Source organism: Acomys minous (assembly GCF_964271855.1).
Source record: "Acomys minous genome assembly, chromosome: 6".
NCBI lineage: Eukaryota > Metazoa > Chordata > Mammalia > Rodentia > Muridae > Acomys > Acomys minous.
In genome coordinates this window covers 21498643-21511553 of record NC_140487.1, presented here as the reverse complement: position 1 = coordinate 21511553, position 12911 = coordinate 21498643, and the positions used below count along the sequence as shown (strand labels likewise).

Below are 12911 nucleotides of genomic sequence, written 5' to 3'. Positions count from 1 at the left end.
AGAGCAGGGGCTTCTTTTTTCATTATTATTACAAGTGTGTGTGTGTGTGTGTGTGTGTGTGTGTGTGTGTGTGTGTGTGTGTGTGTATGTGTGTGTGTGTCTGTGTGTGTGTGTGTCTGTGTGTGTGTGTGTGTATGTGTGTGTGCTGATATTCACGTGTGCCCACTGAGTGGCTATGTGGCTGTACCATGGCTAAATGTGGAGATCAAAGGATAAGTTGTAAATGCTGCTTCTCACATGTGGGTCTCCCAGGGATCAAACTCTGCTCCTCAGGCTTGCCTACAAACACCACTCACTGCCTGCTGAATCATCCTGCGGGCCCCTCGGGAGCTTTTTTAATGTTCTACCACAATGTGCAATGCGGGTGTTCCAACACCTCATGAGCACAAGACAGTCCAACCTGGATTCTGTGTGTTGTTCTTAGTAAGACCTGTTTCCTTTTGGGTCCTAGGGTGCTCCTGGTGCTATCGGTGCCCCTGGTCCTGCTGGAGCCACGGGTGACCGGGTAAGTGAATTCAAAATGAGCTGAGTTGTAACTCTCTGAGCTGATAGCACCATGTAAAAATTCCTTGCTCACCATAGTCTGAAAGAGCCTCAGGGGGAAAAAAAAGTGTAGCTGTTGTGAGAGAGTACAGGGAACACATGCCGCTTGTTTGGTATTCTCTCTCCCTGCCTGTGGACGTGCCAGCTGCCTGATCTACACCTTAATCCCCATCATTTGTTTTAAAGACGTTCCCTGTTGCCCATTAACAATATCCTAATGCACTGAGCCTTCTCAAAGCCTTCAATTGTAAGAAAGGGGGAAAAAAATCAATAAAATACATAGTGTGCCCATTTTACATCGAGCAGTCCATTTAAAATAGACCTTATTTATTGTATTGCAAGGATTGCAGTAAATAGATCAGTCCTATATCCATCTAAAAATTAAAATGTCCTCTTCCTGGTATTATGGGGACTGATTTATAGTGTTTCTGCAAGTGAACAACCAATACCACTCCACCTTTTAAAATGAATCCAGCCTTAAGTAGAGGAAGAATTCACCTCATTTTATTCTCTGAAATGTCCATTAGTCTCTTCCAAGGTAACTGCAAACTCTGAAAATGGCCCTCTGTCTACTTCTTCTCTTCTCTCTTCCTCCCACCATCTATGAAAGGCACATTAAGCAACTCATCATTGGTCTTTGGTGCCATTACAGGGTGAAGCTGGTGCTGCTGGTCCTTCTGGCCCAGCTGGTCCTCGAGGTAGCCCTGTAAGTAAAAAGCACAGTTTTTTTGGGGGTTTGGTTTTTTTTTTGACACTCCTATTTCATGGTTTACAGATCTCCATGCAGCTGCAAATGTAACAGCATTGTTCTCTCCCACCTAGGGTGAACGTGGTGAGGTTGGTCCTGCTGGCCCTAATGGATTTGCTGGCCCTGCTGTGAGTATCACATAAGCAAGATTCATCTGATGTCCCCATGAGTCAGAAGGCCAGCGCTCACTGCAGTTCCTCCCAACAGGGTGCTGCTGGCCAACCTGGTGCTAAAGGAGAAAGGGGAACCAAAGGACCTAAGGGAGAAAATGGTGTCGTTGGTCCTACCGGGCCTGTTGGAGCTGCTGGGCCATCTGTAAGTTGAATTCACTCTTGTTCAACATACCCAAGCATGTTTATAATCCAATGCATGCCCATTAAGGACCCTACTGTCTACTAAGCATTCCAGATAAAAGATATGTGTGTATAATATATCAATAAATACATATTAATAAATAATAATATATAATAATTTTATGAGACAGGGTATCTTTTTGTAGCCCTGGCTGTCCTGTCTGTAGACCAGGCTGGCCTCGAACTCATAGATCTTCCTGCCTCTGCCTCCCAAGTGCTGAGATTAATGGTGTGTGTCACCATGCTCAGCAAGATTTTTTTTTTAAAGAATTCACCTTTAAATGTCACTTTTGTAAAGTTTTGTGAATATTTTATTTTCATGTAACATAGATAATTGTCTTTCGTTTCTAAATTACCCTCAAGAGTAGAGGAGGTGGGTGAGAACCAGCCATCTGTAAACAAGGGAACATTTGTAAGAGTTACTTGTTTGGGGGGATTTGATGCCACCTTTTCTGCTTTACTTTTAGGGTCCAAATGGTCCCCCTGGTCCTATTGGAGGTCGTGGTGATGGAGGTCCCCCTGTGAGTATTTACGAAGGACTATGCCCTTGTCTGCATTCGAGCTGCATTCTAGCAACAATCTGAAAGCTGTAGAAGTTTGAAAAATTTGAGCTGTGAAAAAGGGGATCTTGAGAATCAAGGTCATTCTAGCCTAACCAGAAACATGAAGAAGTTCAACAGTCCTGAGATGAGAGACAGCTCCGGGGGTGGGAGGTGGGCAGGGGTGCAGGCGGGGTAGGGGTGGGGGCGCGGGGGGGGCATCAGCTCAGTCCCAGCGGCAACTCAGAGCAGCAGATGGTGCTGTGGCCCCCAGGAGGGAGTGAGCAAGGACAGACCCAGGCAGTCAAACTGGGAAACAGATGAGGTGTTTTCCGGTACCGTTTATCCTTTTGTTAATGCCTCATATCTTCTGACTGACCAAGTCTCCTTCTTGCCCAAGGTTCTCACCCCAACTCTCTAGAGACACTGAGGTCCCCAAGAATGAACTCCTCTAATGTGTTTTCCCCTCCTCTGGTAGTACTTAGTCTCTGGCTCATTTTAATACTTCATTCTAGAAACAACACTCCTTCTTGTAGTGTCCCCTCCCTCTCACCCAGCCAAGTGGTCAATAAGCATTCACATATCATAATGAAAATATCGCATATTCTGTCTTATCACCATCAGATAATCTGTTAGTATTTTAAAACAGTACCAACGATCTTAATGTCAAATGCGGGCATTACAACTACTAGCATACTTCTAAGATGTGTAGAGGGGAGCTTCGGGACCTTAGTTAAGTGAGCCCCCACCTGAAGCTGAGCAACACCTCTTCTGTGGCCATCTCCAGTACCATGATGAGTTTCCAAAGGGAAAATGTCTGTCTTATCCTAAATCTCGGAGTTGATTTGACTGTGGAGTTTTAATGTGCTTGGCTCTTAGGGTATGACTGGCTTCCCTGGTGCAGCTGGACGGACTGGCCCTCCTGGACCCAGTGTAAGTACATAATGCCAAATGTGTCATCATTTTCATTTACCATAAGACCGGGACTCTGGTAAGAAACTGGGGGGGGGGGGGGAGGGAGCACTTTCTATTAAAAATATCTGCTAGTATATTTCCAATTTAAGATTATCTTTGATGAATGATTAAAACAAAATCATTATAAATAATATTTTAAAATACCAATATAAGTAGCTGTTATTTATGTAAATACCAGCACCCTTTGGACTACACAGTCTTTTTAAAAAGAAAAAAACAACAACAACAACAACAGCAGGAGCTGTGACGACAGATCTAGCACTTCCATGTCTAACCACCCTTTCTGGCTAACATTCTGCCTCCATTCTAAGGCTATAATTGTTGCTGAATTTAAAGGTAGTTTGTCCTCTAATTTAATTCTTATTCAGATGCTCCTGTCAGGGCTCAAGAGAATTTAATTAATTATCAAGGATTAAGTATTCCAGTTAAAGTTTCAGAGAAAAAGAAATTGCAAAGATGTTGATTTCTTGGGATTTTTTTTTTTACAGATTTATAATAGAAAAATCTTCATTCCTTGTAGGCATTTAATTAAACCTAGTCAAGAGCATATGCAATTCCTCAGTTGTGAGCCGAATGCCAAGGTTGGCTTTGCTTAAGAAGAAATGGGCAGAGTGCGCAGGAATCCAAAGTCCCCTTCAACTAAGACTTAATCAGCAGTTTTAGATCTCCTCCTGGTTCTGATTCCGCTGTGCAAGGGCACCAGTAATAAACCATGCACTGCCTTCATCACTAAAACTTCCCACTGGGTCTGCCTCCTCAGCTAGCTTTATTACAGCAGGAATCACTTCTTCCTAGGAGAATCTTAAAAGGTCCAAAAATGGCTTGCGATATTATCTTTCTGCATAGCCATGCTTGAATCCTAGCATCTAGGTCTGGAATGATTAACAGAAAACAAATGGCCATGTACATTTGATCACAGGGTATTACTGGCCCTCCTGGTCCTCCTGGTCCTGCTGGTAAAGAAGGGATTCGAGGTGCTCGTGGTGACCAAGGTCCAGTGGGCCGAACCGGAGAAACAGGTGCTTCTGGTCCCCCTGGATTTACTGGTGAAAAGGGTCCCTCTGGAGAACCTGGTACCGCAGTAAGTGATTCCAAACTCCTTTTTCTCAATACTTATGTTGAGTTAGAATAAAGCCCCTTTACAAAAAATCCTCAAGTGGCATATATATCTATTAGCGAGTGATGCAGGCTCTCAAGTTGAGCTCGGTTGAGCCAGAAAATCTGTCCAGCACACAATAAGGTGTTATGGTGATAGCAGATCCACTGAAAGCTCGTAAAGAGAATGACAGAGGATGGGAGAATGCAGCCTCGCTGCAGCCACCCTTTCTGCTCTCTGGGGACTTAAGAATGAGAGCCGAATCCTACTGCTGGGGCCATGCTCCTGAAAATTAGCCTAGCTTCATAAGATGCTGGTCCCCCCAAACATCTGCAAGGTGCTCATGCAAGACCTTAGGAGTCAAGGTCAGCATTTTCATCCCTGCATAGAGTCTGTAAAAATTAATCTCCCCCTCCTCAACACAATGGCTCTATTACTCTCAACTACACATATACATACCAAAATGTAAACTTACTGTCATCTCAGAAAAAAGACATTCAAGGATGTGTCCCACCAATTAGAAGTCACTGGCCCGTTCCTGAACGCAGGCGCCTCATATTCGCAGTCCTTGAGCTAATCCGTATTATAAGATAGGGTCTTACCAGTAATAATCAGTATTATTTTTCTCTCATCTAGGGACCCCCTGGCACTTCAGGTCCTCAGGGTCTCCTTGGTGCTCCCGGTATTCTGGGTCTCCCTGGCTCTAGAGGTGAACGTGGTCTGCCAGGTGTGTCGGGTTCTCTGGTGAGTGCACCATTCTGATTCCCATTAACATAATAAAGGATTTAAAAAGCTGCCACTTCAAGTGTGACAGACTGATCACTGAATAACTGCACTTAAGATCTTATTTTTTTTATTCATGGCATTTTCTTTATACAGATCACATGTCACTTATCTAGGAAGCTTTAATACTACCTTACTTAGACACGCACTATAAAGACGCACCTTAACATTATGCAGAATGAGTTTTGTTCTTTCTACAAGCTTAAGAATGATACAAGCTCTAATTGCATTTACTTCTCTGCAACATGAAATGTAAAAAGAATGGGACTCTGGAAGTTCATGAATCACTCCATTTAACCCTACACATGACCGCAGCTAGGAACCATCTTTTATCTAGAAACTATCAACTTTATGAAATAATTTTGCTTGAGATGTTGGGTGCCATCAGACCCTCCACCCCCACCCGCCCACATAGACAACCCCATGCACACAACTGCCCCCTAAGTGTGGTGAAGACAGGACAAGGGATGATGGCATCAAGGGGGTGACTCCACTGGTGATTCCGACAACGGCATGGTCCATCACTACTCAACTTTACCCTCTCTCTCTCAACTAGAGTTTTCTGGGAGTTGTTTTGGGTGGGTGAGCTTAGCACTCCTTATGATAGTGATGCTATTTTATCTTCTCTGCTATTCTAGGGTGAGCCTGGTCCTGTGGGCATCGCAGGCCCTCCTGGGGCCCGTGGTCCCCCTGGTGCTGTGGGAAATCCTGGAGTTAATGGTGCCCCTGGTGAAGCTGGCCGTGATGTGAGTGCAACCCTTGGTTTGTAAATAAAAAACAAGCAGGATTTTCATTGTGACTTCTAGTGTTGAGATGAGGTTTCATGCCCTTAGCTCCTAAACGAGATAATCTGCTTCCTCGTATAATGATCTATCTTTGCTGTAAAACTATGGGAATTACTTGGCTTTGAAAATGGTCTTTAACTAGCATTCTTTATATTGGGGCCCAAGTATTTAAAATAATTTCTTTAAAATATTAAATTGGGAGGTTCTTGCTCCTATTTTTTTTTAACTGTCTGTACTGTGTCAATAATGAAGGCAGAAGCAGTGACGCTAATGGATGTTGGTTTGCATGGTGTTCTCATAGGGTAACCCTGGCAGCGATGGTCCCCCAGGTCGCAACGGTCTACCTGGAAACAAGGTCAGTATACTTTTTCATCTTTTTATAATGTAAGAGTGGTTAAAATACCGGCAGATCAACGCTAAGCTTTGTTTTTGCCTCTGATAGGGAGAGCGTGGTTACCCTGGCAGCATTGGTCCCACTGGTGCTGCAGGTGCTCCTGGTCCTCATGGTACTGTGGGTCCTGCTGGGAAGCATGGAAACCGTGGTGAACCTGTAAGTATATAAAGTTGTCACCCTTGTGGACTTCACACTTGGGGGCTGTGGGGCCATCAAAGGAGGATCTTGAACTCGGCTCATGAGTTCTGCTTTTCTTTTCTAATTCACAGGGTCCTGCTGGTTCTATTGGTCCTGTTGGTGCTGTTGGTCCAAGAGGTCCTAGTGTAAGTACATGGTGATGATTCACATTTAAGAATTGAGAAGGATAACTCCAAACCATCTACTTAGACAACAGATAATATGTAGACTAGACTTTGGTACTTTAGTCCGTGCTGAGAAATGATTCAGATGATGTCACTGACTTTCTCTTTCTTTATAGGGTCCTCAAGGTATTCGAGGTGACAAGGGAGAGCCTGGTGATAAAGGGGCCAGAGGTCTTCCTGGCTTCAAGGGACACAATGGATTGCAGGGTCTTCCCGGTCTTGCTGTAAGCCAAATGTGACCATCTTGCATGAGTTCTAACCTGAATGATCTTCAGCTCAGGGGGCCCTGCCTGAGATGCCCACTGTTACTATGTACAACACCCTACCTCCTTTAGCCATTCCAATTCTCCAGCTCTGTCTACCTCTCTCATAGAGGATATGATTTCATATTCTAACACAAAGATGTAAGGGTTAAAGGAGAAAGAGGCATTCGTATATTAACATCTCCTGGCAACAGTGTCCTTCAACCCCACTTAAAATAAATATGATTAGAGGGATGACTAATATTGCACCGTTGAAATAGCTGTGGAAAAAAAATAATTGAACATAATAGATATAATGGGAGAAAAGAGCCTCACTTTACATTTTCAATTTTCTCAACCCAGAGTCCATTTAAACTAAAGTTTTCCATTCAATTTGGGGAGAAAATGTCCACTGACGCATGTTCTGAAAGTATGATTTATTTTTCTCTCTGTTCTCTCTTTAAAGGGCCTACATGGTGACCAAGGTGCTCCTGGCCCCGTGGGCCCTGCTGGTCCCAGGGTAAGAGAATTAAAATTAAAGTTTCTCTTGAACTAAAGAATTGCCCTGGGCAAGTATACCCTGGGCCACCAATACCTGTGGGGTTTCATTTACAAGCACTTGGTATTCTTCTTCATTAGGGTCCTGCTGGTCCTTCTGGCCCAGTTGGCAAAGATGGTCGATCTGGACATCCTGGACCTGTCGGGCCCGCTGGCGTTCGTGGCTCTCAGGGTAGCCAAGGTCCCACTGTAAGTATGATTTGGAAGAATAGTTTAGGGTACCTTTGACCAGGTGAATGGTCTCTTCAGAATAAACTGAGGAGACTTTGATAACTCATGTGAGTGGCTCCATTTGAGATGCTCGCTAAGAAGTTTGTAAATTGTCTATATATGACAGGCTTCTTCAATCCATCTCTGTGTGACTGAGACTGAGTAGTTTGTTTACATACACTCATTTTTTTTTGTCTCGTATTAGAATGTGTTTCAATACAAAGCACATCTGAAAGTGTCCCATCCTGGCTGCCTGTCCCATCAGCACTCAGTGTAAAACTGTTTCTCTGACTCTTACCTCACAGGGTCCTCCTGGTCCCCCTGGTCTTCCTGGGCCTCCTGGTGCCAGTGGAGGTGGATATGAGTTCGGTTATGAAGGAGACTTCTACAGGGCTGACCAGCCTCGCTCACAGCCTTCCCTGAGACCCAAGGACTATGAAGTTGACGCAACTCTGAAATCTCTCAATAACCAGATTGAGACCCTTCTCACTCCTGAAGGCTCTAGAAAGAACCCTGCACGCACATGCCGGGACTTAAGACTCACCCACCCAGAGTGGAACAGCGGTGGGTAGAAATGTTCAAATCACACTGGTCCCTCATACAGCGGAGTTTTCCAAAATCAGTTTTCAATGATGTTTAGGACAAACGTGTGTTTGGGGCCAAAAAAAACTACACTATCAAAACCTAGTTAATGAGACATCATTTTCTTTCCTTCAGCCCACACTCATCCTTAAATCTGTTGAGTCGTTTATTTATTTACTCTCAGAGGTTAAATAGAAGGCCTAGGCAAGTGTCTAACACAGAGCTACATCCCCAGGACACATTTTACGCTTTGTTCTGAGCAATGTCTCACTAAGTTATCTAAGATGGCCTGGAATTCACTCTAGTCTTAGCAGGCCTTTAAGTTTTGATCCTTCTGCGCCAGATGGTATAAATGTCTTAGTTGGATGTTTAATGAAGAAAAGGGGGAGCCTTAAAATATATACCCTCTTCCCATTAACTGTGGCATGGGTGATGTAACAGCACAATCAAAATGTTTTTTTATAAGAATCAATATTATTGACAGATTATTATTAGAACCAACATTTTGCAGTCAGAAGTTTACAAGCTGAGCTTTCTTTTCTGAAAAGATTACTACTGGATTGACCCTAACCAAGGAAGCACTATGGATGCCATCAAAGTGTACTGTGATTTCTCTACTGGTGAAACCTGCATCCAGGCTCAACCTGTAAGCATCCCAGCCAAGAGCTCATACAGCAGGGCCCAGGCCAACAAGCACATGTGGCTAGGAGAAACTATCAATGGTGGTAGCCAGGTACGGAATCCTCCAAGTGCTCTTCCTCCTCCTCCTAAACATGATTTCCTTAGGATCATTTTCTCTTTAATGACTTGGGCTTTAGAATCCTTTACCTCTGGGCTTATTCAAAGAAATTGCTCCTATCACAAGTTCAATTCTATCATAGATTGCACACTAAAAGACTGAACACATCCCTCTAATTCAACGTTATTATTCAAATTTGACTTAATGGGTAATCATTGGAAAAATGGCTAATGGCATTTCAAGTAAAGGTGTACCAGCCAGCGGATAGCCACCAGCTATGCATATGTATTTCAGAACACGAGCAGCATTTCTGAATTTTTAATCAAGCCTTTCCACTGACATTACCAAATGACACTAGAATTCAGTACATTACAGAAAACAATGAGGTCGGCCTCCATCTCACAGTTGCAAAACTCTAATGAAGGGGCATTCATGGTAATGCATTCATGAGTCAGGTGGCCTTTTTGGATGATCTTGCCCTCACAAGGTAGATCTTATGGTGCTTAAAGCAACTAATGCTTTAAAGGGGCATTATTTCCTTAAAACGCATCCATTTTCCTAAGCCCGGACAATGACTCCATCATTTCTCTTTGTACCAGACTCTCTTTAGTTGAGTTTTAGTATGAGCTGTCCACTTAACAGGTTCTACCTTCTTCTCTATAGTTTGAATACAACAGAGAAGGAGTGACCTCCAAGGAAATGGCAACTCAGCTGGCCTTCATGCGCCTCCTAGCCAACCGTGCCTCTCAGAACATCACCTACCACTGCAAGAACAGCATTGCGTACCTGGATGAGGAGACAGGCCGCTTGAATAAGGCTGTGGTTCTGCAGGGCTCCAACGATGTGGAGCTCATTGCCGAGGGCAACAGCAGGTTCACCTACAGTGTCCTTGAGGATGGCTGCTCTGTAAGTAATGGGAAGACATAGGGAGAACCTTTAGTTTGGGAAATGGGTTGAAAGAGTCTATCTTAGACTATTAAAGGAGCAGATGAATGAAGGACCTAACTTAATTAACCTTTCTTTTTTTTTTTTTTTAAATAAGCATTTTCAGTTTGGCCAACAATTCTCTGATCAATACAGGAATTCTTATTAAATACTGCCTTCTGAGCTGACATACTTAGCTGACTCCTATGCTCACACAGTCATAGCTTTTCCCTTCAACATTTAGGGCTACTAGATATTAGCATATCCTCAGAATTTAAAACTTATTGAGGTTGAAAACACTGAGTTACACCTTAGAGTATGGCCTATATTCAAATTTGGTAGAACGTTTCCTTTATAAAAGAAAAGTATGTGACCTATTTTACATGAAATGCTGTAAGTAGAATAAAATATAAAATGTAAAATTACTGCATACTTACTCAACTTTACATATACCATATGCACTCACATGCACACACGTGCACACGCCTGCACATTCATGTACATCACACACACACACACACACACACACACACACACACACACACACCTTAAAAATTATATCATAGAAATGTCACTGGAGTGTGTGTCCAAATGCATGTGAAGCTTCTCCTAAGTGAGAAGCCTTCCTGAAAGACATCCATGATACTCCTTGTCCACAATGAGCTTCTTAGTCAGGAACACATCTTCAGGAAAGTATGGACCTGCCAAGCAGTGGCTCTCCTACACTCTGCTGCTTAGATTGATGTCAGATGCACAGGTGATGCTGCTTTATGTATTCTCTTCCTTCCCCATTTTTTTAAACAGAAAAAGACAAATGAATGGAGCAAGACAGTCATTGAGTACAAAACAAACAAGCCATCTCGCCTGCCGTTCCTTGACATCGCTCCGCTGGACATTGGTGGCGCTGACCAAGAATTCACTGTGGACGTTGGCCCAGTCTGTTTCAAATAAGTGAACTCAACCTAAATTAAAAACCAAACAAAAATACCTGAAAAACTTTCTCTTCCGCCATTTCTTCCTTTAAAAAAAAAAACTGAGAGCTGAATCCTTCTGTGTCTTCTATGCATCTAAATCTTAAACTGTGGGCAAAAGAGAAGGATTGGTCAGAGCAGTGTGCAATATGATCCAGTGAAGTCCCCTCCCATAGCCCCACCCCCAGAAGTCCCCTCCCATAGCCCCACCCCCAAAACATGTGCAGTCTTGTTTTTATTTTGTTTTTTTTTTTTAACACTCTGACACCTGCTGTGGAAATTGTCAACCTTTGTAAGAAAACCAAAATAAAAAAAATTGAAAAATAAAATAAAAACAAAACCATGAACATTCGCACCACTTGTGGCTTCTGACTATCTTCCAGAGGGAAGTTTAGAACTCAGACTTGCAAAGGTTTAAACTACCTCAAGACACTTTCCTGGGAGTGTAGAGGACCTCGATGAGAGTAGACCCAGACAGACATGACCCGAGGTACTTGCTCTGTTTTGCTTGCGATACAAAGGTGCTAACAGTACTTCAGATACTTGAAGAATGTCGATGGTGCTAGAAGAATTACAGAAGAAATAATCCTCCATACCGAGGTGTATTGTGTGGGTTTTTAAATTTTGATTTAGCAGAGTCCTAGTTCCCATCGTATCCCCCACTAAAAGTGTGCAGATCGTTTGCCCAAAGTTCTTTCCTCTTTAGATTCAGCATCTGTTCTTCGCCAGTCTAGTTCCCATCCTTTTCTCACTGCTTCCAGAGAAATCTTGTTTCTTGGACAAGCAGAATCAGTAAATTGTACCTATTTTGTATATGTGAGATGTTTAAATAAATTGTGAAAAATAAAATAAAGCATGTTTGGTTTTCCAAAAGAGAATGCCGGGTAAACTTCCTTGCTTTGATGCTCTTTGCAGTGTGAGTATTGATCTGTTTCAGCCATTAAAACAAGTGCGCCTCACAGGAAAGAAATTATACCAAAAAAAAAAAAAAAAAAAAAGGCAAAAAGAGCAGAGAACAAGGAAGAACTCAGAAAATCTTAGCCCCAGTGTCTGCTGTGCTCCTTGGAGCTAAGTGACCTTCAGCCTCTAAGTCTGGTTTTCTGCTTCCGGCCTGATAGCACGGGGGGAGAATCCTGTCTACATTGTGGTGCATTTGTGTTCCTCAGAATCCAGGGTTGCTAAGCAACACAATGCTGTTGGTCTCTGTTGTCTGTAGGCCAATGTCCATAGAAACTTTTCCCTCACTATCCGGCAAGCACTTTGTATCCATGGCTGAAAGCTGGTCTGTGCACAATTAATATTAACGAAAACAGTTTCAAATATTCAATAAAAATGCCATACACTTAAATATGATGCAACTGAGTACAATGGCTGTTAAGGGGTAATGTGTGTGCTGTCAATCAGCACAGACAGTTGTGGATAACAGTACCAAGAACACCTACCTGCCAAATCAAGTTCACTTTCCTCCCCCTGCACCTTTCAATGACATCTTTAACACCCTTAAACATAGTAATGTGTCAAGTCAAATGTTAAGATTCATTTAGAACTTATTCCCTGTTGCAGAACGTAATTGTTATTGTAATATTTGCCTCCTGTTATAAGTCATCTTGAGATTCAATTAGATTAGAAGCAAAAAGAATGAACATGAGGGAAAATTTAACATTAACTTTAAAAAGTTAGCAGGGTCTACTGGTCAAATGGTAATGCCAAATTGAGACTTTTCTCCCCCTGGAATCTGAATACTGGGGTACTTGCTGAGGTACAGGTGCACAGTTGTCATCCACCAAGCCCAGATCTCCCCAGAAGTCAGCGTTTGTACCTACCATGTGTGAATCTGATTCTATACCAAGTAAGAAACAATTTCCTAAAATCTCTGCAAGCCCTTGGGGTCCCTCACATTCTATGTCTAACAAGAAGGAGTAGATATACCTAAATCACCTTCTCACACAGAGAAAACTAAAACTCCTGTCACCAAAATGCCAGGACTTCCTCAAATTAACAATTGAAATAGTAAGGGCACAGTTGTGTGGTAAAGTTATCAGAAGTCTCTGGGTTGGTTAGAGTTATGGCTTCTGGCTTGTGATATGAGGAAGAGAACAGCATTTCA

At 42.8% G+C, this 12911-nt stretch overlaps 1 protein-coding gene across 2 annotated transcripts in view; it reads left to right on the top strand.

The window, feature by feature from the left end:
* The window catches only part of COL1A2 (collagen type I alpha 2 chain), a 35619-nt gene extending 24463 nt beyond the window's left edge, over positions 1 to 11156 (top strand). For both annotated transcript variants that reach the window (XM_084784505.1, XM_084784504.1), the window contains 19 exons: positions 452 to 505; positions 1196 to 1249; positions 1366 to 1419; positions 1499 to 1606; positions 2112 to 2165; positions 3063 to 3116; positions 4078 to 4239; positions 4891 to 4998; positions 5676 to 5783; positions 6124 to 6177; positions 6265 to 6372; positions 6486 to 6539; positions 6695 to 6802; positions 7287 to 7340; positions 7460 to 7567; positions 7894 to 8152; positions 8719 to 8903; positions 9573 to 9815; positions 10638 to 11156. In XM_084784505.1, coding sequence (XP_084640631.1) covers positions 452 to 505; positions 1196 to 1249; positions 1366 to 1419; positions 1499 to 1606; positions 2112 to 2165; positions 3063 to 3116; positions 4078 to 4239; positions 4891 to 4998; positions 5676 to 5783; positions 6124 to 6177; positions 6265 to 6372; positions 6486 to 6539; positions 6695 to 6802; positions 7287 to 7340; positions 7460 to 7567; positions 7894 to 8152; positions 8719 to 8903; positions 9573 to 9815; positions 10638 to 10784 — 2076 coding nt within the window. In that variant the 3' untranslated portion in view covers positions 10785 to 11156. The remainder of the gene's footprint in view (positions 1 to 451; positions 506 to 1195; positions 1250 to 1365; positions 1420 to 1498; positions 1607 to 2111; positions 2166 to 3062; positions 3117 to 4077; positions 4240 to 4890; positions 4999 to 5675; positions 5784 to 6123; positions 6178 to 6264; positions 6373 to 6485; positions 6540 to 6694; positions 6803 to 7286; positions 7341 to 7459; positions 7568 to 7893; positions 8153 to 8718; positions 8904 to 9572; positions 9816 to 10637) is intronic.
* The last annotated feature ends 1755 nt before the right edge of the window (positions 11157 to 12911 follow it).